General features: G+C 41.9%; 1 protein-coding gene across 7 annotated transcripts in view; it reads left to right on the top strand.

Annotated features, from left to right (window-relative positions):
- Positions 1–26,214, top strand: part of OGA (O-GlcNAcase) — a 35,591-nt gene that overhangs the window by 6,894 nt on the left and 2,483 nt on the right. The window contains exons 4-15 of one of the 7 annotated variants that reach the window (XR_012418152.1): positions 2,083–2,213; positions 4,472–4,643; positions 6,215–6,313; positions 8,036–8,320; positions 11,986–12,144; positions 13,254–13,867; positions 14,526–14,700; positions 17,198–18,761; positions 19,719–19,823; positions 21,259–21,344; positions 21,611–21,803; positions 25,318–25,477. Coding sequence is in view for 2 of the 7 variants with exons in the window: in XM_005566254.4 (XP_005566311.2) it covers positions 2,083–2,213; positions 4,472–4,643; positions 6,215–6,313; positions 8,036–8,320; positions 11,986–12,144; positions 13,254–13,867; positions 14,526–14,700; positions 18,676–18,761; positions 19,719–19,823; positions 21,259–21,344; positions 21,611–21,803; positions 25,318–25,477 (2,265 nt within the window). In the remaining 5 variants the exon portion in view is untranslated. The remainder of the gene's footprint in view (positions 1–2,082; positions 2,214–4,471; positions 4,644–6,214; positions 6,314–8,035; positions 8,321–11,985; positions 12,145–13,253; positions 13,868–14,525; positions 14,701–17,197; positions 18,762–19,718; positions 19,824–21,258; positions 21,345–21,610; positions 21,804–25,317; positions 25,478–26,214) is intronic. The other 6 variants (XM_005566254.4, XR_012418153.1, XR_012418151.1 and 3 more) reach the window with 6 other exon arrangements.

Below are 26,214 nucleotides of genomic sequence, written 5' to 3'. Positions count from 1 at the left end.
TTTAGTAGAAATGGGGGTTCATCATGTTGGCCAGGGCGGTCTTGAACTCCTGACCTCAAGCGATCGGCCTGCCTCAGCCTCCCAAAGTGCTGGGATTACAGGCTTGAGCCCCTTTGCCCAGCTGGCCTGCTATGAGTATACTTATGTTGAGTTGGTTACATAAAATTGCTGAAAAGTTAGTAGTATGGCATTGAACCACCTGAGTAAATTAGAGTGGTGCTTTTCTTTGGGAACTTGTGAATGGTGAAACATTTTTGTACTTCAAATTAAATAGTATACACGTATAGCTAACAAGATACTCGGTTACAGAGCCCAGCCAAGGCACGGAAGGCTGAAAGTTTTCTTGAATTACGAAGAAGCAATTATAACTTATCCCATCTCCATCTAGTGTTGTGGTTTACTACTCTATTTAAGTGTGCCTTCAACTTAATTACTTTCTGGTGGTGCTGGTGATGAAACTTAATGTGATCAATAATTAAAATAGAGTAAAAATAACTGTCTTGAGATACTGCTGAAAATTATTCAAAAATATGTCCTATGGTATATAGTAGTAGTATTTAAGTTGATTTAGGGAAATTGTCAGTTGATAATTTTAAAAGCTTAAAATCTATAATTAACATTTTTCCCATAGATAGAAACAGATCAAGATTGTGAAGGCCATGACTTACCTCTGGTTCTTTTTCTTTTTCTTTTTTTGGAAACAGCCTTTGTCACTTTGTTACCCAGGCTGGAGTTCAGTGCCTTACTGCAATTTTGATCTCCCGGGCTCAAGCAATCCTCCCGCCTCAGCCCCCCAAGTAGCTGGGACTCCAGGTGCAGATCACCATGCTCAGCTAATTTTTGAATATTTTGTAGAGAGAGGGGTTTGCCATGTTGCCTGTGCTGGTCTCAAACTTCTGAACTCAAGCAATCAACTTGCCGTGGCCTCTCAAAGTGCTGGGATTACAGGCATGATTCTGTTGTTTTTTTTGTTTGTTTGTTTTGTTTTGTTTTGTTTTTTTGAGATGAAGTCTTGTTCTGTCGTCCAGGCTGGAGTGCAGTGGTGTGATCTTGGTTCACTGCAACCTCTGCCTCCAGGGTTCAAGCAATTCTCCTGCTTCAGCCTCCCTAGGAGCTGGGATTACAAGTATGCGCCACCACGCCTGGCTAATTTTTGTATTTTTAGTAGAGATGGGGTTTCACAATGTTGGCCAGACTGGTCTCGAACTCCTCACCTCAGGTAATCCTCCTGCCTGACCTCCCAAAGTCCTGGGGTTACAGGCATGAGCCATTGGGCCTGGCCTACCCTGATTCTTAAGAAAGCATTTTCTTTTTTCATATTATAAACTAGTTATGTGTAGGTTTATTTAGTTAGGAATTCCAGTTGTTCAGAGACGGCAAAACAAAACAAAAAAAGCAAGATCCAGTACCATGGCTCATGCCTGCAATCCTAACACTATGAGAGGCTGAGGCAGGTGGATCACTTGAGGCCAGGAGTTCGAGACCAGCCTGGGTGATATGGCAAAACCCCATCTCTACTAAAAATACAAAAATTAGCTGGTTATGCCTGTAATCCCAGCTACTCAGGAGGCAGAGGTTGCAGTGAGTCAGGATCGTACCACTGTACTCCAGCCTTGGGCAACAGAGCAAGACTCTCGAAATAAAAAAGCAGCAGCTGCATTTTATGCCTTTCAAATGCTTCAGGAAATAGAAATGGCTTACGTTCAGTAAGAGAATTGACAGTTAATTCAGTGTTCTTGAGAAATGGCAATGAAAGGGAGGAGAATGTTTATTGATTTTAGCCTGTTTCCCCAAAAGGATAAGAAACTATTTGGAAGTGAAAAAGAAGGGCCTCTTATTTTCTGTTGGTTCAGATTTCAAAGGTGTGAAAACTATTCTTTTTTCCTTACTGTGTCATTAAATCACTTCAGGCTTGTACCATTTTGTATGGCCTGTTGTTAAGTTGGACATGACAACTTTTAAAATGTAAGGATCTTTTCCTTTTTTTTTGTAAGTTAGAAATAACCTCTTCAGTTAAACCTTCAGTGAAGGTTCTTTTAGTTTTCTGTTCTGCTTTCTAAAAACATGGACTCTGTTCTTTAGAGCAACTTATGACTCTCATCTCTGCTGCACGAGAATATGAGATAGAGTTCATCTACGCGATCTCACCTGGATTGGATATCACTTTTTCTAACCCCAAGGAAGTATCCACATTGAAACGTAAATTGGACCAGGTAACTCCTTACTTTTTTTTCATTTTTCGTGACTCTGTACTTGAAACTAAAAGTTTACTCAGTTGCTTTTATGATGTAAAAAGGAAATCAAATTCATATTTCTTTCTTTTTTTGTTTGTTTTGTTTTTTGAGACAGAGTCTCGCTCTCTTGCCCAGGCTGGAGTGCAGTGGCACGATCTTGGCTCACTGCAACCTCCTCTGCCTCCCAGGTTCAAGTGATTCTTCTGCCTCAGCTTCCCAAGTAGCTAGGACTATAGGTGTGTGCCATCATGCCCAGTTAATTTTTGTATTTTTAGTAGAGACGAGGCCTTCGCCATGGCGGCCAGGCTGGTCTTGAACTCCTGACCTCATGATCTTCCCAAAGTGCTGGGATTACAGGTGTGAGTCACCACGCCTGGCCTTGTATTTCTTTGTTTCTATAAGAATTTTTTTTACTTTGAATGCTTTTTTTTTGGAGATAGAGTCTTACCCTGTTGCCTGGAGTGCAGTGGCCCAATTTCGGCTCACTGCAACCTCCACCTCCCGAGTTCAAGCGATTCTCGTGCCTCAGCCTCCTTAGTAGCTATTACAGGCACACCACCATGCCTGGCTAATTTTTATATTTTTAGTAGAGACAGGATTTTGCCACATTGGCCAGGCTGGTCTCGAACTCCTGACTTTAGGTGATCCACCCACCTCAGCCTCCCAAAGTGCCGGGATTACAGTCACACTCCGCCACACCCAGCCTTGAATCCTTCTGATAGAGGAATATTTTCCAAATTAAGTAAAAAGAGCTTTACTAGAGGTACTGGTTCTTCTCAAATTTCAGTTTGCATAAGAACTGCCTTAAAAGAATGATTAGAAGTGAAGCTTAAAAGAATGCTGACTACTGGACTTTATTTCCCAAATTGATAAGGTGGGGACCGGGAATCTAGGTGATTGGTGGTCAAGAACCACATTTTGAGAAATTATATGTACCCTAGGCTGCTTGGCTTGAATTTACAACTGAGATTATAGAAACAAGGTTTCACCTATTAGACATTAGTTTCTTCAATTAATGGACAAAGAGATGTCTGGAAATGGCTAATTTCCCAAGGTGAGAAGAAAAACAGACTAGGTGAACCTAATTGAGTGTAAAGTTTGCTTAATGTAAAAGCTGCACACTTCCTTTGGTCAAATGTAGGGGGCTTCCATTTTCCTTTTTTTTGAAACCGAGTCTTGCTCTGTCACCTAGGCTGGAGTGTAGTGGCGTGATCTCACCTCATTGCAATCTCTGCCTCCTGGGTTCAAGCAATTCTCTGGCCTCAGCCTCCTGAGTAACTGGAATTACAGGCGTGTGCTACCACACCTGGCTAATGTTTTCGTATATTTAGTAGAGACAGGGTTTCACCATGTTGGCCAGGCTGGTCTCGAACTCCTGGCCTCATGATTTGCCAGCCTCGGCCTCTTGAAGTGCTGGGATTACAAGCGTGAGCCACCACTCCTGGCCCCATTTTCCTGTTTTTTAAGTTTGCTGGTTTTTCTATATACATGTCTTGTTTCTTTAGGCAAAGATTTATATGGGTGGCATTAAAATGTCTGGTAAAAAATTTAAGGCAGTTGAAATTTTCATTAATGAAGCTATTTTCCTATTTCACAAAATTCTGCGGTTCTTTCTGATTCATACCTGGTTAGGTTTATCTGCAAAGGGATCAGTGTACCTTTTGGGACTAGGACACAGCCTGGCTTTTTCATGTCTTAAGGTTATTCATATTTCTGTATTTTTCTGACTTTGTTGGGTCTTCTACAATCAGCAGCCCATGAGTTAGCCAAGAGGCTAGGCCACTTTGTAGAAACTTTATTGGATCATATTGTCATATAAGTTGAGTATCCCTAATTCAGAAATCTGAAATGCTCCAAAATATGAAACTTTTTGAGCTCCGTAAAATTCAAAGGAAATGATAATTGGAGCATTTCAGATTTTGGATTTTCAGATTAGGGATGCTGAATATAATACAGATATTCCAAAATCCATTAAAAAAACCCAAAATCCAAAACATTTTTGGTCCCAAGCATTTCAGATAAGGAATACTTAACCTGTATGCATTCAAACCCAAATGAGAAATGGGTCCCAAAACTCTGTTTGACTTAGAATTTTTTAAATTAAAAATGTAAAAACAACCTGTCATTGAACATTCTAGTAAGGAAAATACTGGATTTTAAGTATAACTATTAACTCTATACTTTAATGTTTGGAATTGTTAATTTTTTTACTCTTGATTCTTTTTTTCTCCTCCTAGGTTTCTCAGTTTGGGTGCAGGTCATTTGCTTTGCTTTTTGATGATATAGACCATAATATGTGTGCAGCAGACAAAGAGGTATTCAGTTCTTTTGCTCATGCCCAGGTCTCCATCACAAATGAAATCTATCAGTACCTAGGAGAGCCAGAAACTTTCCTCTTCTGTCCCACAGGTATTGTATATAATGGCTTTATATTTAACTAGTCTTCTTAGAATATGTAACTTATAAAGGACCGTGGGCCCCATTCTCTCTCCACTTCCCTCCTCCCTTGGTGTATAAAAGTAGGAATCTTTTTTTGGAAGACATTTTTCAAGATCCTAAATTGGAAAAATTTTAGGAACTAATAAATGACAGCTGACTAGACAAAAGATTTTTATGTATTTTTTAGTACTGGAAGTATATGAACTTTGTCAATATTAAGAGGGATAGTATTGAAATGAAAACTGGAGAAAAACCAAGTTACTTTGCCTTTTACCTTAGTCACTTCTCATTTCCTCCTACTTGTTCCCTTTTTCTGCCCATGCATATCTGTCCCTTTTTGCACTCCTCCCACTTCCATCTGGGCTCTTATTTCAGGTAGTCAGCATAGAAAGCATAACAGTTTTCCTCTTTTCCTTTCTTTTTGCCCCTCTGGTTTCTTTCATTGAAAATATTTTAGTCTCTTAGTTGCTTCTCAAAATTCAACTTACAAGAAGTTTTTCCCCAGACTTCCCTGTTCAGGAAGAATTTTAGACTAAATTACTTAACTTTCTTTGTGTGTATTATGAGCCGGGAACCTTTTTTTAGTTGAGTACTACATTAGTACCCAAAAGTTTTAAGATTATACTGGGAATTAATTAGCTGCGAGTTACAGTTTAAGTTGCAGTTGAGTACTAATAGCCGTTGGTATATGCCTTTTTAAAAAATGTTTTTTAATTTTACTTTTAAATTTGTGTTATTTATTTAGATACCGGGTTATAAAACTGGCTAATTTTTTTATTTTTGGTAGAGACGCCATATTGCCCAGGTTAGTCGCGAACTCCTGGGCTCAAATGATCCACCCACTTCAGCCTCCCAAAATGCTGGGGTTGCAGGTGTGAGCCACTGTGCCCAGCTGCCATTGGCATATTCTTGTATTAGTTCTATTATGATATTATCAATTCATTCTGTTTGCATTTAATTGTAACTGAGAAAAGTAGGCAATTCAGAATTCTGTAGAAAATGCTACAGTTCTTGTTTCTTTAGTGAACTTGTATTTCTAGTAACTGTAGTATCGTAAGAATTGATCTGTACTACTGTTGGAGGAAAAATATCAGATTTTATGAATTTCTTAAATGAACTGCCCACTTGAATTTAATTCCTTGTAGGAGGCCTTTTATCATTTGGATGAAAAGAATTTAGAATTGGCAGACATTTTTTTCCACATTCAAAACCCCAGGATCCTTTTGGGAGGCCGAGGTGGGCAGATTGCCTGAGCTCAGGAGTTTGCAACCAGCCTGGGCAACATGGTGAAACCCCATCTTTACTAAAATAAAAAAAAAACTAGCCAGGCGTGGCGGCGTGCACCTGTAGTCCCAGCTACTCGGGAGGCTGAGGCAGGAGAATAGCTTGAGCCCAGGGTGCGGAGGTTGCAGTGAGCCGAGATTTCATCACTGCACTTTAGCCTGGGCATCAGAGCGAGACTCCATCTCAAAGAAAACAAACAAACAAAAAACCCATGAATATTTTGTTCCTGACTTTTTTACTTTTCTCCCTACATTTAGAATATTGTGGCACTTTCTGTTATCCAAATGTGTCTCAGTCTCCGTATTTAAGGACTGTGGGTGAAAAGCTTCTACCTGGAATTGAAGTGCTTTGGACAGGTAAGTCTTTTAAGATTCATACAGTCAAACTTGAATTAACTAGGACTTAGAGAAATTGCTTGTTCTTGTTAATTGAATACCTTTTTTGTTGTTGTTGTTTTTTTGTTTGAGATGGAGTTTTGCTCTTGTTGCCCAGGCTGCAGTGCAGTGGCACAATCTCAGCTCACCGCAACCTCTGCCTCCCGGGTTCAAGCGATTCTTTTGCCTCAGCCTCCTGAGTACCTGGGATTACAGGCATGTGCCACGACGCCCAGCTAATTTTTGTATTTCTAGTAGAGACGGGGTTTCTCCATGTTAGCCAGACTGGTCTCAAACTCCTGACCTCAGGTGATCTGCCCACCTCGGCCTCCCAAAGTCCTGGGATTACAGGTGTGACCCATTGCACCTGGCCCAGAGAACTTGTTAAAATACACTTTCTTTTACAAAGTTTACTTATTCTCTTAATATAAAAAAACATTTATCATGGTTGGGGAGCCTGAGGTGGAAGCTCCCAGGAGTTAAAGACCAGCTTAGACAACATAGGGAGACTGTGCAAAAAATAAAAAACTTAGCCAGGTGGGGTGGTACACGCCTGTAGTCCCAGCTACTTAGGGGGCTAAGGTGGAAGGATCACTTGAGCCCGGGAGGTAGAGTTTGCAGTGAGCTGTGAACATGCCTGAGCAACAGAGTGAGACCCTGTCTCAAAAAAAAAATTCAGTTAATAAATAATAAAGATTTATAGGGAACTGGGCTAAAGGGTATTGATCCCAGCCCTAAGCAGCGTTTAGGAAACTCTTTTATAAAATGAAAAAATAAAGCCCAGTAAAAGACGTGTTGCTTTGTTTTCAAAAGAAAAATTGTGGCTGGATGCAGTGGTTCATGCCTGTAATCCCAGTGCTGTGGGAGGCTTGAACTGAGGTAGGAGGATTGCTTGAGGCCAGGAGTTTAAGATTAGCCTGGGCAACATAGGAAGTCCTTATCTGTACAAAAAATGTTTTAATTACTGTGACATGGTGGGGCACACCTGTAGTCCCAGCTACTTGGGAGGCTCAGGTGAGAGGATTGCTTGAGCTCAGGAGTTCAAGGCTGCATTGAGCTATGATTACTCCATTGCCCTTCAGTCTGGGTAACAGAGGAGACCCTGTCTCAGAAAAAGAAAAGTTGTTATAAAATGTACATGGAAGGGTCTGAGCACGGTGGCTCATGCCTGTAATTCCAGCACTTTGGGAGGTTGAGGCCGGCAGATCACAAGGTCAGGAGATCGAGACCATCCTGGCTAACATGGTGAAACCCTGACTCTACTAAAAAATGCAAAAAATTTGCTGGGCGTGGTGGTGGGCGCCTGTAGTCCCAGCTACTCAGGAGGATGAGGCAGGAGAATGGCATGAACCCAGGAGGTGGAGCTTACAGTGAGCCAAGATCACCCATTGCACTCTAGCCTGGGCAACAGAGTGAGACTCTGTCTCCAAAAAAAAAAAAAAAAAGTGTACATGTAAGGAAAACACAATAAAAAGTTATATGTCCATTATATTTTAAAGAACCATGATTCTTTTTTAAAAAAATATATTTTTAAACTTAAAATAAAAAAATAGGGTCTCGCTATGTTGCCCAGGCTGGTCCGAACTCCTGGGCTCAAATGATCCGCCCACCTTAGCCTCCCAAAGTGCTGGGATTACAGGTATGAGCCAATGCGTCTGGCCAAGAACCACAATTCTTTTAACAAATGGTTGTCGTTATTTCTAGGTCCCAAAGTTGTTTCTAAAGAAATTCCGGTAGAGTCCATTGAAGAAGTGTCTAAGATTATTAAGAGAGCGCCAGTAATTTGGGATAACATTCATGCTAATGATTATGATCAGAAGAGACTGTTTCTGGGCCCGTACAAAGGAAGATCCACAGAACTCATCCCACGGTTAAAAGGAGTCCTGACTAATCCAAATTGTGAATTTGAAGCCAACTATGTTGCTATCCACACCCTTGCCACCTGGTACAAATCAAACATGAACGGAGTGAGAAAAGATGTAGTGATGAGTAAGTAGCCTGTACTTGATCCTTCACCTTGGGAGGAGAGCTGGGGTTAACTAGAGCCAGTGGAAAGTATACTTTCCTTTGTCATCACAACTGAAGCAGTTTTATTTATTTTTTTAAAAAATTATTTTGTTTCACTAAGAAGGAAACAAAACTAAGTGGTTTTATTACGGTATGTTGTTTCATTCTGTTGATGAAGATGTATATGATAAGAAGAAAGGTTGAGTGTCTTTGGACAAGTCACTTAACCTCTTGGCCTCAGTTGTTTTTTTTTTTTTTTAGTATGATTCAGAAGCGGCGTGGTGGCTCGCCAATAAGCCCAGGAACTTGAAGACCCTATCAAATAAATAAAAATAAAATAGGATTCAGTCTTTGAAGTCTGAGTACTAGAGGAGACAGTCTTTAAGTGTTTCCATTATCTCTAGAATCATTCCGATAAAATGTATTTTCAGGCAATTTTATTGAAAAGCATATTTTAGATGACTGGATACTCAGAATCTGAGTCACTTAGATCATTTAGATTCAGCTTACATTTATCATTTATGGAACATACTCTTTTTTTATGAGACAGAGTTTTGCTCCATCGCCCAGGCTAGAGTGGAGTGCAGTGGCACAATCTCAGCTCACTGCAAACTCTGCTTCCCAGGTTCAAGCGATTCTCCAGCCTCAGCCTCCCAAGTAGCTGGGATTACAGGCATGCCCGGCTTATTTTTGCTTTTTTTTTTTTTTTTTTTTTTTTTAAAGTAGAGACAGGGTTTCATCATATTGGCCAGACTGGTCTCGAACTCCTGATCTCAGGTGATCCGTCCGCCTAGGCCTCCCAGAGTGCTGGGATTACAGGCATGGGCCACCCTGCCTGGCCGAATGGAATATAGTCTTGTTTTAGACATTGGCTTACTAATTTTTTTTTTTTTTTTTTTTTTGAGACGGAGTCTCGCTCTGCCGCCCAGGCTGGAGTGCAGTGGCCAGATCTCAGCTCACTGCAAGCTCCGCCTCCCGGGTTCACGCCATTCTCCTGCCTCAGCCTCCCGAGTAGCGGGGACTACAGGCGCCCGCCACCGCGCCTGGCTAGTTTTTTGTATTTTTTAGTAGAGACGGGGTTTCACCGTGTTAGCCAGGATGGTCTCGATCTCCTGATCTCGTGATCCGCCCATCTCGGCCTCCCAAAGTGCTGGGATTACAGGCTTGAGCCACCGCGCCCGGCACTAATTTTTAATTAATGAAAAATCTCTAATAGAGTTCTAAGTAAGGTGTTTGATAATTGTTTATTTACATTTAAATTATCTATCATGTGGCAGATGTGTGATCATGGGCACTGAGGTGGCAAAGAATAAAGTAGTTCCTACTTTTTTTTTCTTTTTGAGATGGAGTCTTGCTCTTGTTGCCAGGCTAGTGCAGTGGTACGATCTTGGCTCACTGCAACCTCCGCCTCCCAGGTTCAAGCGATTCTCCTGCCTCAGCCTACCAAGTAGCTGGGATTACAGGCATGCGCCACCATGCCTGGCTGATGTTGTATTTTTAGTAGAGACAGGGTTTCTCCATGTTGGTCTGGCTGGTCTTGAACTGCCGACCTTGGGTGATCCACCCGCCTCAGCCTCCCAAAGGGCTGGGATTACAGGCGTGAGCCACTGCGCCTGGCCATTCCTACTTTTGAGAAACAGTCTAGTGTTGGGTAAGGCTTATAGACAATAGTATGATAGTGTGATAAGTGTTGTAATAGTTTAATTTATAAAATGCCGTGTGAACACGGGGGAGAGTATTTTTGCTAAGAGATTTCACAGACTTTTAAGCTGGATCAAAGTATGAGGAGAGTTTGCTGGGTATTAAAGGTTTGTGGGCTGGAGGTGAAAAACACTGAACACTGAAAATTTTTTTTTTCTTTGAGACAGAGTCTTGCTCTGTTGCCCGGGTTGAAGTGCAGTGGCGCAATCTTGGCTTATTGCAACCTCCGCCTCCCTGGTCCAAGTGATTTTCCTGCTTCAGCCTCCTGAGTAGCTGGGATTACTGGTGCACGCCACCCCACCCGGCTGATTTTTATAGTTTTCATGGAGACGGGGTTTCACCATGTTGGTCAGGCTGGTCTCGAACTCCTGACCTGGTGATCCTGCTTGCCTCTGCCTCCCAGAGTTCTGGGATTACAGGCGTGAGCCACCGCGTCCAGCCTGTACACTGAACTTTTGAAATTCTGAATTTTGGCCCATTTTGGGCTACTGAAGTGTCATGATAGTATGTAGGAATATTAATAGTTGTGGTCTATTTCTCAGTTCCATACTCCTGCTTTGAATTTTTTATTGAATTAATGTCTCCCTTTTGGCTCAGTCATTGTCATCCTCCTCTCCCCATTAGAAAAAAAAAAATAGGAGTATTGGTTCAGTCATTGTCATCCTCCTCTCCTCAATGAAAAACAAAATTTGGGAATGTAATTTCAGTGCTGTCAGTGTACATGGCACTTAACTCCTACATCTTTTAAGGCAGAGCGTGGAACATATTAAGAGTGGCAGACACTATCCAAACCTGGGACATAGGCAGGAAATGTTAAGGAAAGCTAAGAATTGAGTTTTTAAGTACAAAACCAAAGAATTCAGACTTAATTTTCTCTACCACTATCCTAGCTCAGAGCTTTGTTGCCTTATGTGTGCTAATTTGTGGGTCTCTGTCGATTATCTCTTCTTTTTTTATATTTGAGACGGAATCTTGCTCTTGTCCAGACTGGAATGCAATGGCCAAATCTCAGCTCACTGCAACCTCTGACCCCTCGGTTCAAGCAGTTCTCTTGCTTCAGCCTCCCGAGTAGCTGGGATTACAGGTGCCTGCCACCATGTCTGGCTAATTTTTTGTATTTTTAGTAGAGATGGGCTTTTACCATGTTGGCCAGGCTAGTCTTGAACTGCAGGTCTCAGGTGATTCGCCCGCCTTAGCCTCCCAAAGTTCTGGGATTACAGGCATGAGCCACCACGCCCGGCCTCTTCATTTTCCCTCAATGCTTTTATTAATAATGATGTTATGGTCGGGCGTAGTGGTTCACGCTTGTAATCCGAGCACTTTGGGAGGCCTAGGCAGGCGGATCACAAGGTCAAGAGTTCGAGACCAGCCTGGCCAACATGGTGAAACCTCATCTCTACTAATAATACAAAAATTAGCCGGGCATGGTGGCATGCACCTGTAGTCCCAGCTACTCAGGAGGCTGAGGCAGGAGAATTGCTTGAACCTGTGAGGCGGAGGTTGTAGTGAGCCAAGATCCTGCCACTGCACTCCAGCCTGGGTGACAGGGTGAGACTCCCATCTCAAAAAAAAAAAAAGTTACAGGGCCCTGAAGGCTATGCAATGTTTTCTTCATACAAAAAGCATGGTACTTTTGACCTTGACTTCCCAACAATTAGTACTTAGTGGACATTTCGGATTGACTCTTCCACTGATACTAAAATTTATATTTCTTATTTCAATTGAGATTTTACATTTAGCATTGCATTTAGGTTACTATCCTAGATGAAATCGTTGAGTGAAGGGTCTTGCTTTTATTTGCATTTTTATGTTTAAGATTTGTTCTGATTCTAGTCGTTTCTGTGGTTATACTGTGACAATTAGTTGCATTTATTCTTCTCACTTGTCAGAACGATTTTGTAATCAAAAGTATTTTTGTGCTCTTTTTTTATTTTTATTTTTTGCAGCTGACAGTGAAGATAGTACTGTATCCATCCAAATAAAGTTAGAAAATGAAGGCAGTGATGAAGATATTGAAACTGATGTACTCTATAGTCCACAGATGGCTCTAAAGCTAGCTTTAACAGAATGGTTGCAAGAATTTGGTGTGCCTCATCAGTACAGCAGTGAGTTTGGCCATTCTTTGTTAAGGGGGTTAGATCAAATAGTTGAGTCACAAAGTAAAGAACACTGTCGCCCGGGTGCGGTGGCCCACACCTGTAATCTCAGCACTTTGGGAGGCCGAGGCAGGTGGATCACGTGAGGTCAGGAGTTCGAGACCAGCCTGGCCAACATAGTGAAACCTTGTCCCTACTAGAAATACAAAGATTAACCGGGCATGGTGGCATGTGCCTGTAGTCCCACCTACTTGGGAGGCTGAGGCAGGACAGTCGCCTGAACTTGGGAGGCGGAGGTTGCAGTGAGCCAAGATTGCACCAGTGCACTCCAGCCTGGGTGACAGAGCGAGACTTCATCTCAAAAAAAAAAAAAAAAACACTGTTATGTGCCTTACCTTAGGCCCACTAAGCAAAGTGAAATTAAATGAAATTGGGGGATCTAGAGAATAAGGATTTTTAAATCTTACTTTTGGTCTTAAATAGCTTTTATTTTGATGGAACGCTATTTTCTCTTAAAAATAAATTTTTTTGGCCGGGCGCGGTGGCTCAAGCCTGTAATCCCAGCACTTTGGGAGGCCGAGGTGGGTGGATCACGAGGTCAGGAGATCGAGACTATCCTGGCTAACATGGTGAAACCCTGTCTCTACTAAAAATACAAAAAAAAACTAGCCGGGCGTGGTGGCGGGCGCCTGTAGTCTCAGCTACTTGGGAGGCTGAGGCGGGAGAATGGCGTGAACCCGGGAGGCGGAGCTTGCAGTGAGCCGAGATCACGCCACTGCACTCCAGCCTGGGAGACACAGCGAGACTCCGTCTCAAAAAAAAAAAAATAAATAAATAAATTTTTTTGAAGTAATTTAAGGGTTTTTAGATACAAATTTTCAAAAGAGAATGTAATAGTAGATGTTGGCATGTTTATTACCTCCCAACCCCCGTCCATTCCTGCATCCCTAGTGGTGTAGAGAAATCTCATTTTTCCTAGAGGTCAAATTAATTTGAATCTAACATTGAGGTTCCACTTAACAAATATGATAAAGCATCTTTCTGAATCTAATGTGTTCTGTCTCTAATTCTAATTATCTCTGTGACCATTTTATTTATTTATACATTTGTTTTTGTAGGTAGGCAAGTTGCACACAGTGGAGCTAAAGCAAGTGTAGTTGATGGGACTCCTTTAGTTGCAGCACCTTCTTTAAATGCCACAACCGTAGTAACAACAGTTTATCAGGAGCCCATTATGAGCCAAGGAGCAGCCTTGAGTGGTGAGCCTACTACTCTGACCAAGGAAGAAGAAAAGAAACAGCCTGATGAAGAACCCATGGACATGGTGGTGGAAAAACAAGAAGAAACGGACCACAAGAATGACAGTCAAATACTGAGTGAAATTGTTGAAGCGAAAATGGCAGAGGAATTGAAACCAATGGACACTGATAAAGAGAGCATAGCTGAATCAAAATCCCCAGAGATGTCCATGCAAGAAGATTGTATTAGTGACATTGCCCCTATGCAGACTGATGAACAGACGAACAAGGAGCAGTTTGTGCCAGGTCCAAATGAAAAACCTTTATACACTGCGGAACCAGTGACCCTGGAGGATTTGCAGTTACTTGCTGATCTATTCTACCTACCTTATGAGCATGGACCCAAAGGAGCACAGATGTTACGGGAATTTCAGTGGCTTCGAGCAAATAGTAGTGTTGTCAGTGTCAACTGCAAAGGAAAAGACTCTGAAAAAGTGAGTATGTTTAATTTGCCTGCTGCTGAAGCCTGGGTGGTTCCCCATACTGGTAATGTGGAGAAAGTTCTTAAATGAGTACACTGTAACTGACAGAAAATTGACCATGTTTTAGAATATGTTCTTTAGGCTGGGTATGATGGCTCATGCCTGTAATCCCAGAACTTTGGGAGGCTGAAGCGGGCAGGAGTTCGAGATCAGCCTGGCCAACAAGGTGAAACCCCATCTCTACTAAAAATACAAAAATTAGCTGGGCATGGTGGCGGGCACCTGTAATCCCAGCTACTCAGGAGGCTGAGGCAGGAGAATCGCTTGAACCTGGGAGGCGGAGTTTGCAGTGAGCTGAGATTGCGCCATTGTACTCCAGCCGGGTGACAAGAGGGAAACTGTCTTAAAAAAAAAAAAGTATGTTATTTACAGTGGATGTGGACTCTGCTAAATCTGGTACCTTCAGTTTCATATTTTGCCCTTCTAGTTACCAATAAGGAAAAGTGTTATTTTAGGAATATTTGTCAGTTTGGGGAGACACAAAGCGATACTTTAATGGTTAGGATAAATTGCCAATACCTGACAACATACACAGCTTAATATGTAACTGTGTCTCAGATTATTTTGTTAAGCTTGCAATTTTTTGAGTCTTTTTATTGATCCTCACTAGATTGAAGAATGGCGGTCACGAGCAGCCAAGTTTGAAGAGATGTGTGGACTAGTGATGGGAATGTTCACTCGGCTGTCCAATTGTGCCAACAGGACAATCCTTTATGACATGTACTCCTATGTTTGGGATATCAAGAGTATAATGTCTATGGTGAAGTCTTTTGTACAGTGGTTAGGTAGGTGTACCAGGAATAATCTCTTCTCCTCAAATATATTGTCCCTTTAAAAAAAAATTATCCCACAGGGAGAAAAACATTTAGGGAATTGGCACGTTTCCAAGTCTTTTCAATTCTTTGCCTAGGTTTCTTTAAAAAGTAGGCATTATTGAAGACTTGAGATGCAAGTCTTAGTAAATACATCAAGCACATTAATTTTTCTCCCTTGGGCTAATTCAGCATAAATATCTTAAAAAAATATGTTAGAAAGTGTACTGACTTTAACTTGCTCTGACTGAATGCTTTCTGGATGGAACCCTGTATACCACTTTTATCTTATTTGGAGATGAGACACTATGAAATGTGACTCCATAAGCTTTCTGCTGCTTGCTGTGTCTTGATAACATTAATGCTATGTTTAACAGAACAGTTGCTGAAATGACCTCTAAGGGGCCTGGCAAGAGGAAGCCATCCTCCCAGCCCTGTGCGCATGCGAGCTTTAGTGTAAGGCTATTCTGGTGCTATTCAGTATTTCACGTGACTTTTTCTTTATCCTTCTACCAAGTGTTGGTTTTACCAGGGGATAGAAATTGTAGTCCCCTAAAACATCTCTGCTGCATTAAATGGATGGACTTTTGTATGTCTCCTTTGAACACTTTTTTTTTTTTTTTTTTAAATTGTCAAACTTGGTAAAAAGCACCAGCATGGCCAAGTTTCTCTAGGGACCTCATTTCATTTTCAGGTTTTCAATCCAGCTATAAGGAATATGTAATGGACTTATATACAGCACACAGCAGGCAGCAAGGCTGACTGACCTGTCATAGTTTTCATAGTAGTCACAAATACTGTGAATGGGGTTCATGGTCTTGGTTGTGAAATTGATATCTGAAACACCGTGAGCTTAGAATAAAAAGTAGTAGTGAGATTTTCCACTTTCTGCCTGTATACCTTTTGGGCTCTTAAATGTTTAAAAAAAAAAAAAAGGTTTCCCTGTGATACAGCTAATTAGCTACTAAAAGTAGAGTCTCTGATTGTTAATTTGAAAATATATAACTTTTTTGGGATTGCTGTATATAACAGGTGGAAGAGAGTATTCTGACCTCATGGTAAAAGGCTCTGTATAGCTTCGGGCACAGTGGCTCACCCCTGTAATCCCAGCGCTCTTGGAGGCTGAGGCGGGCGGATCACTTGAGGTCAGGAGTTCGAGACCAGCCTGGCCAACATGGTGAAACCCCGTCTCTTTTAAAAAAATGCAAAAATTAGCCACTCGTGGTGGTGCATGCCTGTAATCCCAGCTACTTGAGAGGCTGAAGCAGGAGAATCGCTTGAACTCAGGAGGCAGAGGTCGCAGTGAGCTGAGATCACACCACTGTACTCCAGCCTGGGTGACAGAGGGGGATGCCATCTCAAAAAAAAAAAAAAAGGAAATATTGGCTGCGCACAGCGGCTCAAACCTGTAGTCCCAGCACTTAGGGAGGCCTAGGTGGGCAGATCATGAGGTCAGGAGTTCGAGACCAGTGTGGCCAATATGGTGAAACCCCATCTCTACTAAAAATACAAAAATTAGTTGGGCATGATGGCACATGCCTATAGTCCCAGCTACTCGGGAGGCTGAGGCAGAAGAATCACTTGAACCCAGGAGGTGGAGGTTGCAGTGAGCCGAGATCGTGTCACTGCACTCCAGCCTGGATGACAGAGCGAGACTTCATCTCTGGGGAGGCAGAGGTGGGCGGGGAGGCTCCGTAGCTCCTAGACATGGGAGACATCTACCGTTAGGCTCAGGAGACCTCAATATTGGTGGTTGGATGACAACATGTGCCTTCCAGGCATCTGCTCAGGTTCTTATAATTAATTCTTACAGGGATTTAAACTTAAGTTTCTAAGGCCCTTAGGAATTTTGAACCTGAAATTTGGATTATTGAGCTTGAAATACATTACAGAAAACATTTGATACTCAGTTTTTAATTTAAGAATTATTAGAAGTTAAATTCTTGATTATACACAGTATTGTTTGTTTCTTAGGGTTTTTATGTCTGCACTAAGCATTTATGGTGGTAGCTTTCCAAAATTATATAGATAGCTCTTACACAATCCCAAGCTCTTATAGCAAGCTTGTCCAACCTGTGGCTCAACACAGATTTGTAAACTTTCTTAAAACATTGTGAGTTTTTAAAATTTATTTATTTTTTAAGCTCATCAGCTGTAATTAGTGTATTTTATGTGTGGCCCAAGACAGTTCTTCCAGTGTGCCCCAGGGAAGCCAAAAGATTGGACATCCCCATCTTGTAACATCTTAAAAGTTTTAAATAATTATCTTCGTATCCACATAGCTTTACAAAAGCTCACGACAGGGAGAGTATTTTCTTGGTTCTGTAGTAATTTCAGGGGTTTACTGATTAGAACCCTTCCTTTTCCTCCTCTCTCCAGTCCAGCTGGCATTCAGTCCTTTAAACAATGTGGCTATGCAGTACTTTTGATTACTAATGACTTCTATTATCTTCTTCCCCATTGTGTACAGATGGGAGAATCCTCAGCACAAGTGTCTACTACTATTGGATGGACAGCGGCAGATGTTCACAGCGCGTCATGATTAATTAGTTTAAATTGCAAGGTTCTATCTGTGAGGTAGCTGAGGTAGATTTAAGGGCGGTAGACATGAACTGAAGTCACGTTTGCGCAGCGACTGAGGCATTAACCATGTTTTCATTTACACAGCTCTTCGTACATGCAGCTTTTTATTGTAATAGTTGGAAGTGCTAGTTATGTTGTAGTCTCAAAGTAGGGGGTAGGGGAAATTGGCTGATCTTAAAGTTTGAGAGGTATAGTCTTTTTCCTGCAGTGTAAATTACACTGAGTTACGGAATGGGACAGGTTCTCTTATAGTCTAAATTTTGACCCTGTTTCATATTTATTTTACAAATACTACATTTTATGTTTTTTAAAAGTACCCCTACCCTTGAAAAATGACAAACCAGATACAATCTCTTAATGGGCTGAATTGTTAACAAAAAATTGGTTTGCTTTGGGACTGTCTGACTAGCACACTATATCTTGTACTGATGAGACTGTTAACTTGAACAGGAGGTAGAATGCTGTCTTCCAATGGAAAAGAACTATATTGCGCTGCTTTATCTTGTCAGAAGACTAGGCAAGTGATTTTGATTTGGCCTCCAAACATTTGCCTTTAATTATGTCTTACTGTTAGCTAGCTTTATTGCCTTTAGTTAAGTGGTGACTTTAATAGTGACTTCTGTATTCCATGTGTATATTCGGTGTTTTGCAAAGATTATAATGGCTGGTCAGAGGAACCAGATACTGTCATACTTTTAAGAAAAGTTATTTAGCTCTGGACAAAATAACATCAAGTGGCTCTCCTTAGTTTTCAGAATCTGTCAGACTGGTATTGTTATTAGCCAAGTCTGATTTTGAATTTTGTCCAAAAAAATTTTTCTCATTGTGTTTCATTTTGTCAACTTAATTTCTTGTATTTTATTCTACTGACCTTAGTTTTCTGACAAGATTAATCCTCTTCCCCCGCCCTTTTCCCTTACCTGTACCCTTCCTCAAAATGTAAAATGTGACTTCAGACAGGTTTAATTCCTTCATGGGCTGTGATAATAAAGTATCTAATCATCTGTCAGTCATTTTAGTTTATAGTTACTGCAATTTTATGACAGAGCAAGCAGCTAGCTTGATTTGTATAATATCTAGGGAATATATGAAGTTAACCCAGACAAACTTGGGATTTACTTTCCTTCCCGTAATTAAAGAGTAGAACTGATAATACTGATTATTTATTAATTGGAAGAAGGAACATTAGTATTGAAATGCCATTACTATTTTTGAAAATAATAATTATTATCATAGCCTTGCCCTGAAACCCTGATTATTGTTAGAGAGCTATTTCCACGAAGTGTTTGTCAGTTTGTTGGACATTTGAGACCCCAGGAAATCCCCTTTCTCGTAACATTCTCCGCTTGGATCTGATCTCAACAGGGTGTCGTAGTCATTCTTCAGCACAATTCTTAATTGGAGACCAAGAACCCTGGGCCTTTAGAGGTGGTCTAGCAGGAGAGTTCCAGGTATCAATATGAATTCACAACTGAATTGACATTTTCTTTGTTTTATGAGAAACCTTATGTTGCGCATCAGATGGCTGGAAGGATTGGTCTGCCGAAGGCTTTCTAGTCCCAAATTCAATTTAGTTACATAGCTGGATTTTTAAATCAAATTTTCCTCCTCTTTCACAGTAATTTCTGAAGGAGATGCTGCCAATCCCCCCCGCGCCTGCGAAGCGCAGCGGCTCTAGGTATACACTTCACATTGTTTCTTTGCAGGTCGCACAGCATTTTAATCTGCGCCCGCAATGCACAATGCGCGCATGCTTATCTGCCAGTGGAAACTCCATGAGCAAAAAATAGTAATTATGCAAATAAATGGTGAAAGAGCTTTTGGATATTTATCCAATTATTTTGTAAATATAATGTGCTTGAAAGAATTGTCCATTGCTGAAAATTTAACAGAGTTTTTTTGCTGCTGGAATTTGTTCATGGACTTTCTAGGTGCTCTACTTTTCTCCCCCCAACAGGTGCTCTGCTGCGCACAGCAAACTGAAGCGCATTGCTTTGGGGATAAAGCGTCTCCTGGACAGATAACCCTCTTCAGACCAAACCTCTCCTCCTGACATTCTGTTCTGCCATCTTATCTTAGAGAGATGGTCTATCTAAGATAGGTTTAAAAAAATAGATTTGTCATAATTGGAATAGGTTTGTTTTTGTTTTTGTTTTTGTTTTTACTGTAAATTAAATCCCCATTAATATGCCACTAAAGCTGTAACTCAGAGTGGGTAATTTCTATTCAGAAGCACTCCCCTCCCCCAGCAAAGAGGTATTTCTATTAGTAAAGCATAGTACACCCCTCTTCTTTAGGTCTGCCTGCAGTAGCCAGTTAATATAAGTTGGTAATCTGCAGTGCACACCCATTTAAAGAAATGGATACCTTCCCAACACTAATCCATCTCCTTTTTTTTCTTCCCACAGCGTTTGCTGCCAATTGATGGGGCAAATGATCTCTTTTTTCAGCCACCTCCACTGACTCCTACCTCCAAAGTTTATACTATAAGACCTTATTTTCCTAAAGATGAGGTAATTGTCTCTCTACCTACCAACTTGGTGTATGGGTATGGTGCACACTTAAAACTTACCTTTGAACTCACTGGTTAAAAGAATCCTTCTGTCTTAAAACTGCAAACTTTAGATGGAGAAAGTTCATTAAAACATTCAACGTATCTTGAGAAATTTAAGGAAGAATCTAAGGAGTTTAGACTTCTAACATCTTGTGCCAAGTTCTTTAATTTCTCCCTTGAAAAAGTCAGATGAATTGTATTCAGAGTTGGAGTTACAAAATAGTTAATGTGTCTAAATGATGTGTTGTCCTTGACTGATTTTCTCTAATATATTGGTGTTCTGTTATTTTCAATTGTGAAGTACCTACAGGCTGTTGACAATCAACTAAAGAAAAAAAGCAAGACTGTTTAAAGACAGTAACAGGGCCAGGCGCGGTGGCTCATGTCTGTAATCCCAGCAATTTGGGAGACCGAGGCGGTCAAATTACCTGAGGTCAGGAGTTCGAGACTGGCCTGGCCAACATGGTCTCTATTAAAAATAAAAAAAGTTAGTTGGGTGTGCCTGTAATCTCAGCTACTCTGGAGGCTGAGGCTGGAGAATCCCTTGAGCCCTAGAGGCAGAGGTTGCAGTGAGCCGAGATCGTGCCATTGCACTCCAGCCTAGGCAACAGAGCGAGACTCTGTCTCAAAAAAAAATTAGATGGGTATGGTGGCACATGCCTGTAATCCCAGCTGATTGGGAGGCTAAGGCAGGAGAATCACTTGAACCCAGGAGGTGGAGGTTGTAGTGAGCCGAGATCACGCAAGTGCAGCCTGGGCGACACAAAAATAAAAAAATACAGTAACAGGTTTAAACATTTTAGAAGTATCCCTAATGTATAGAAAGTCAAGAGACTATACCTCAAGGTTTGCTGGCCTTTGAACACAACTTACTATCAAAAGTCATCCTCTGTAGGCTGGGGGCAGTGGCTCACACCTTTGGGAGGCCGAGGCAGGCGGATCACGAGGTCAGAAGATCGAGACCATCCTGACCAACATGGTGAAACCCCGTCTCTACTAAAAATATAAAAATTAACTGGGTGTAGTGGCATGCACCTGTAATCCCAGCTACAGGAGCCTGAGGCAAGAGAATTGCTTGAACCCAGGAGGCAGAGGCTGCAGTGAGCCCAGATTGCGCCACTGCACTACAGCCTGGTGATAGCAAGACTCTGTCTCAGAGATCAAAAACAAAAACCATCCTCTGTAAAAGCCAATTCTCAGTATTCCTCAAACCTTGCTGTTTTTTGCTGGTTTTACAAATCTGACTCAATGAATAAATCTTTATTTTACAAAGAAGAGGTGATATTTCTGATAGGCCATTTTGTTACTCCCTCCTCAGACTGACTGGTGAGTTATATTTTTAGATTCTGCTACCATTTTTCTTGATGTGTTGCTTAACTAGATTATATTTTCAGGCATCCGTGTACAAGATTTGCAGAGAAATGTATGACGATGGAGTGGGTTTACCCTTTCAAAGTCAGCCTGATCTTATTGGAGACAAGTATGTGATGAGTATTTGGATTTGGGAATAGACCTTTTATAGCCAGGCTTATCAGATTGAGGGGAGGTGATGACTGGAAATACATTCATTTATTTTATATCCGACTTTGGCTTTAGTAAAATCTGAATGTGTGTGCATTTCCAGTTCCTTCTTACACTAAATGTAGCTTCCGTAAGTTCATTCAAGTACAGTGGGTCTTACATCACTGAAGTCTGAATTTTATATTAGCAACTTAAATTTACTGTGGCCTCTTTCTTTCTGAGCAGGTTAGTAGGAGGGCTGCTTTCCCTCAGCCTGGATTACTGCTTTGTCCTAGAAGATGAAGATGGCATATGTGGTTACGCCTTGGGCACTGTAGATGTGACCCCCTTTATTAAAAAATGTAAAATTTCCTGGATACCCTTCATGCAGGAGAAGTATACCAAGCCGAATGGTGACAAAGAACTCTCTGAGGCTGAGGTAATACACAGGTTAAGAATTATACTATGGTAATGGTTTTTTTGTTTTGTTTTATTAAAGTACTTACTAAAATGGAAAAGTACGTAGATACGTCATAAAATCTTAGTGCTTCTGTAAGTTAATTTTCTTGCAGAAAGAATTCTTGGCCGGGCGCGGTGGCTCAAGCCTGTAATCCCAGCACTTTGGGAGGCCGAGACGGGCGGATCACGAGGTCAGGAGATCGAGACCATCCTGGCTAACACGGTGAAACCCCGTCTCTACTAAAAAATACAAAAAACTAGCCGGGCGAGGTGGCGGGCGCCTGTAGTCCCAGCTACTCAGGAGGCCGAGGCAGGAGAATGGCGTGAACCCGGGAGGCGGAGCTTGCAATGAGCTGAGATCCGGCCACTGCACTCCAGCCTGGGCCACAGAGCGAGACTCCGTCTCAAGAAAAAAAAAAAAAAGAATTCTTATGGCTTATTCTTATCATGACATTTTTCACTGTTTCTCCAATATTGGGACAATTTTTTATTTGGGAGTACTGTTGTAATATTTCCTCAGGTGAAAACACAGTAAAGACAACACTTTTTTCCTCTTTGTTTTAAAGATACTATGGTCTTGGCCAGGCACGGTGACTCGTGCCTGTAATCCCAGCACTTTGGGAGGCCAAGGCGGGTGTATCACCTGAAGTCAGGAGTTCAAGACCAGCCTGGCCAACGTGGTGAAACTCGGTCTCTACTAAAAATACAAAAAATATTAGCTGGGCATGGTGGCGGGCGCCTGTAATCCCAGCTACTCAGGAGGCTGAGGCAGGAGAGTTGCTTGAACCCAGGAGGCAGAGGTTGCAGTGAGCCGAGATTGTGCCACTGCACTCCAGCCTGGGCGGCAGAGCGAAACTCCATTTCAAAAAAACAAAAGATACTATGGTCGTTTTGTTGAGTACTCAGGACAATTTAATTTAAATCTGTTTGGTTGGTTGTCAGAAGGTTAATAACTTGCCTTCTGAGTAATGCATTCTACATTGTGATTTAAAAATAAGAGTGAGCTTCTCTTGAGAGTCTACTTTGTGATAGGAGCACTTCTTAGTCTGTCCTGTCCCAACTTAAATACATTTTTCATCTCCAAAAAAGTTGTGTGCCCCATGTTGGCCAATATATTATATGATTATTTTGGTTTATACATCAGTATATGTTGTTGTTGTTTTGAGACAGTGTCTCACCTTGTCATCCAGGAATGCAATAGCACAAACATGGCTCACTGCAGCCTTGACCTCCCAGTCTCAAGTTATCCTCTTCCATCAGCCCTGCAAGTAGCTGGGACTACAGGTGCAAGCCACCAAGCATCAGCCAATTTTTTTGGTAGAGATGGGGTTTCACCATGTTGCCCAGGCTGATCTCAAACTCCTGAGCTCAAGCATTTTGCCTGCCTCAGCCTGCTAAAGTGCTAGGATTACAAGTGTGAGCCACTGTGCCTGGCCAGTGCATGCATTTTTTAGATAGTTCCTTCTTGAGGATAGTTTTTATGCACAGTAAATAAGATATTTGGACGCCTACTTGTGATAGTTTTTTCTTCCATGTTCTTTCTCTTCTCCTTTTCTAAAATTCTCTACCCCTCTCCACCATACCAAAGTATTCATAGTCCTATTTTTTTTTTTTTTGAGACGGAGTCTTGCTCTTGTTGCCCAGGCTGGAGTGCAGTGAACCAATCTTGGCTCACCGCAACCTCCACCTCCCGGGTTCAAGCAATTCTCCTGCCTCACGCCCGGATAATTTTATATTTTCAATGGAGACAGGGTTTCTCCATGTTGGTCAGGCTGGTCTTGAACTCCCGACCTCAGGTGATCTGCCCTCCTCAGCCTCCCAAAGTGCTGGGATTATAGGCGTGAGCTGCTGCGCCGGGCCTCATTTTATTTATAGTTTATTTCTATATTTTACCTTCTGCCCTTAGTCACATGGCTGTGTAACAAAAGGCTGGTTTGGTGTTTCCTCGCTTACTTGAGATTACATTGACACTATGCTGGTGATTGAAATGCTGATGTATTGGTGTTCCACATCTGACACTTTTCAGCATATGAACTTTTTAAAATTTGTGGTAAAATATAAATAACATAAAATTTACACATTTTTATGTAAGGAATACGTTAACTTAAAATATTTTATGTATTTTAAATGATTTTAGATTTACAGAAAAGTTGCCGAGTTAAAACAGAGTTTCTATATACTCCTTATCCATTTTCTGTATTTGTGAACTCTAAGTAACCATCATGGGTACATTATTATTAATCAGACACCAAACTTTATTCACCAGTTTTTCTGCTAATGTCCTTTTCCTGTTCTAGGATCCAATACCACATAGCATTTAGACACTTTTTTTTTTTTTGAGACAGAGTCTCTCACCTGGGCTGGAGTGCAATGGTGTGATCTCAGCTCACTGCAACCTCTGCCTCCCAGTAGCTGGAATTACCACTAGGCCCAGCCAATTTTTGTATTTTTACTAGAGATGGGGTTTCACGATGTTGGCCATGCTGGTCTCGAACTCCTGACGTGATTCTCCTGCCTTGGCCTCCCAAAGTTCTGGGATTACAGGCTTGAGTGAGCCACCACGCCTGGCCAAACAAACCCTTTTTCCTGCCCAGGCTGGAGTGCAGTGGTGGATCTCAGCCTACTGCAACCTGTGTCTCTGGGGTTCAAGCAGTTCTCCTTCCTCAGCTTCCCGAGTTGCTGGGACTACAAGCGCACGCCGCCATGCCTGGCTAATTTTTTGTGTTTTTAGTAGATACAGGGTTTTATTTTGTTGCCCAGGCTGGTCACAAACTCCTGAGCTCAGGCAATCCGCCTGCCTCAGCCTCCCAAAGTGCTAGGATTACAGGCATGAACCACCAGTCCCGGCCCAAACTTTTTTTTTTCTTTTTTTTTTTTTTTTTTTTTTGAGAGGGCGTCTCACTCTGTAGCCCAGGCTGGAGTGCAGTGGTGCAATCTCGGCTCATTGCAAGCTGCACCTCCCGGGTTCACGCCATTCTCCTGCCTCAGCCTCCCGAGTAGCTGGGACTACAGGCACCCGCCAACACGCCCGGCTTATGTTTTGTATTTTTTTTTTTTAGTAGAGACGGGGTTTCACTGTGTTAGCTAGCATGGGCTCGATCTCCGGCTCAAACTTTTTAAAAATGAAAACGGTGGCCAGGCACAGTGGCACACACCTGTAATTCTAGCACTTCAGGAGGCCGAGCTAGAAGGATCACTTGAGCCCAGGAATTGGAGACCAGCCCTGACAATATAAATAGGGAAAGAGAGAGTGCGCGCTTGTGCACACGAGAGAGAATGCCTGCCTCTCTCCAGCCTGGGCAACAAGAAGATCCTGTCTCAAAAAAAGAAAGTGAAAACGCTTCAGCTAGAATTACAGGATAATCCTGTGTGAGATAACTTACATAGTGACTGGAAGAGTTATTAAATATTGCTTTCTTGTTGCTGAATTCTGTAGTTGAGTTAGATTCTAATGCGTAACTATTGTGAAAGTCAAGAGATTCTAATTTTTCCAGAAAATAATGTTGAGTTTCCATGAAGAACAGGAAGTATTGCCAGAAACTTTCCTTGCTAATTTCCCTTCTCTGATAAAGATGGACATTCACAAAAAAGTAACTGACCCAAGTGTGGCCAAAAGCATGATGGCTTGCCTCCTGTCTTCACTGAAGGCTAATGGTGAGTACATATTTGTGGAGTTGGTGGTATTTGGGCAAGATAGGGAAAGAACTATATATTTTTGGATATAAAAGGAAAGAAGTGAATTGTAAATTTATACTGCTTTTCCCACCTTTTATGATTTGGTTTCTGAATTAATAAGTGGTGAAGAATTGCATGTGTATTAATAATTGTGAAATGTTGGCCGGGCGCAGTGGCTCACGCCTGTAAACCCCAGCACTTTGGGAGGCCGAGGCGGGTGGATCACAAGGTCAGGAGATCGAGACCATCTTGGTTAACACGGTGAAACCCCGTCTCTACTAAAAATACAAAAAATTAGCTGGGTGTGGTAGCGGGTGCCTGTGGTCCCAGCTACTCGGGAGACTGAGGCAGGAGAATGATGTGAACCCAGGAGGCGGAGCTTGCAGTGAGCTGAGATCACGCCACTGCACTCCAGCCTGGGCAGAGCAGACTCCATCTCAAAAATAAAAAAACAAAAATAATAATTGAGAAATGCTGGTTGGGCTTGGTGGCTCATGCTTGTAATCCTAGCAATTCTGGAGGCCGAAGTGGGAGGATCACTTGAGTCCAGGAGTTTGAGACTAGCCTGGGCAACGTAGCTGAGACCCCATCTCTGCCTGATTGAAAAAAAAAATTGAGCTGGGCACGGTGGCTCACGCCTGTATTCCCAGCACTTTGGGAGGCCGAGGTGGGCAGATCACAAGGTCAAGAGATTGAGACTAGCCTGGCCAACATGG

Source organism: Macaca fascicularis, chromosome 9, assembly GCF_037993035.2.
Source record: "Macaca fascicularis isolate 582-1 chromosome 9, T2T-MFA8v1.1".
In the NCBI taxonomy this organism is placed as follows: Eukaryota; Metazoa; Chordata; class Mammalia; order Primates; family Cercopithecidae; genus Macaca; species Macaca fascicularis.
This window is presented reverse-complemented; position numbering and strand designations above follow the sequence as displayed.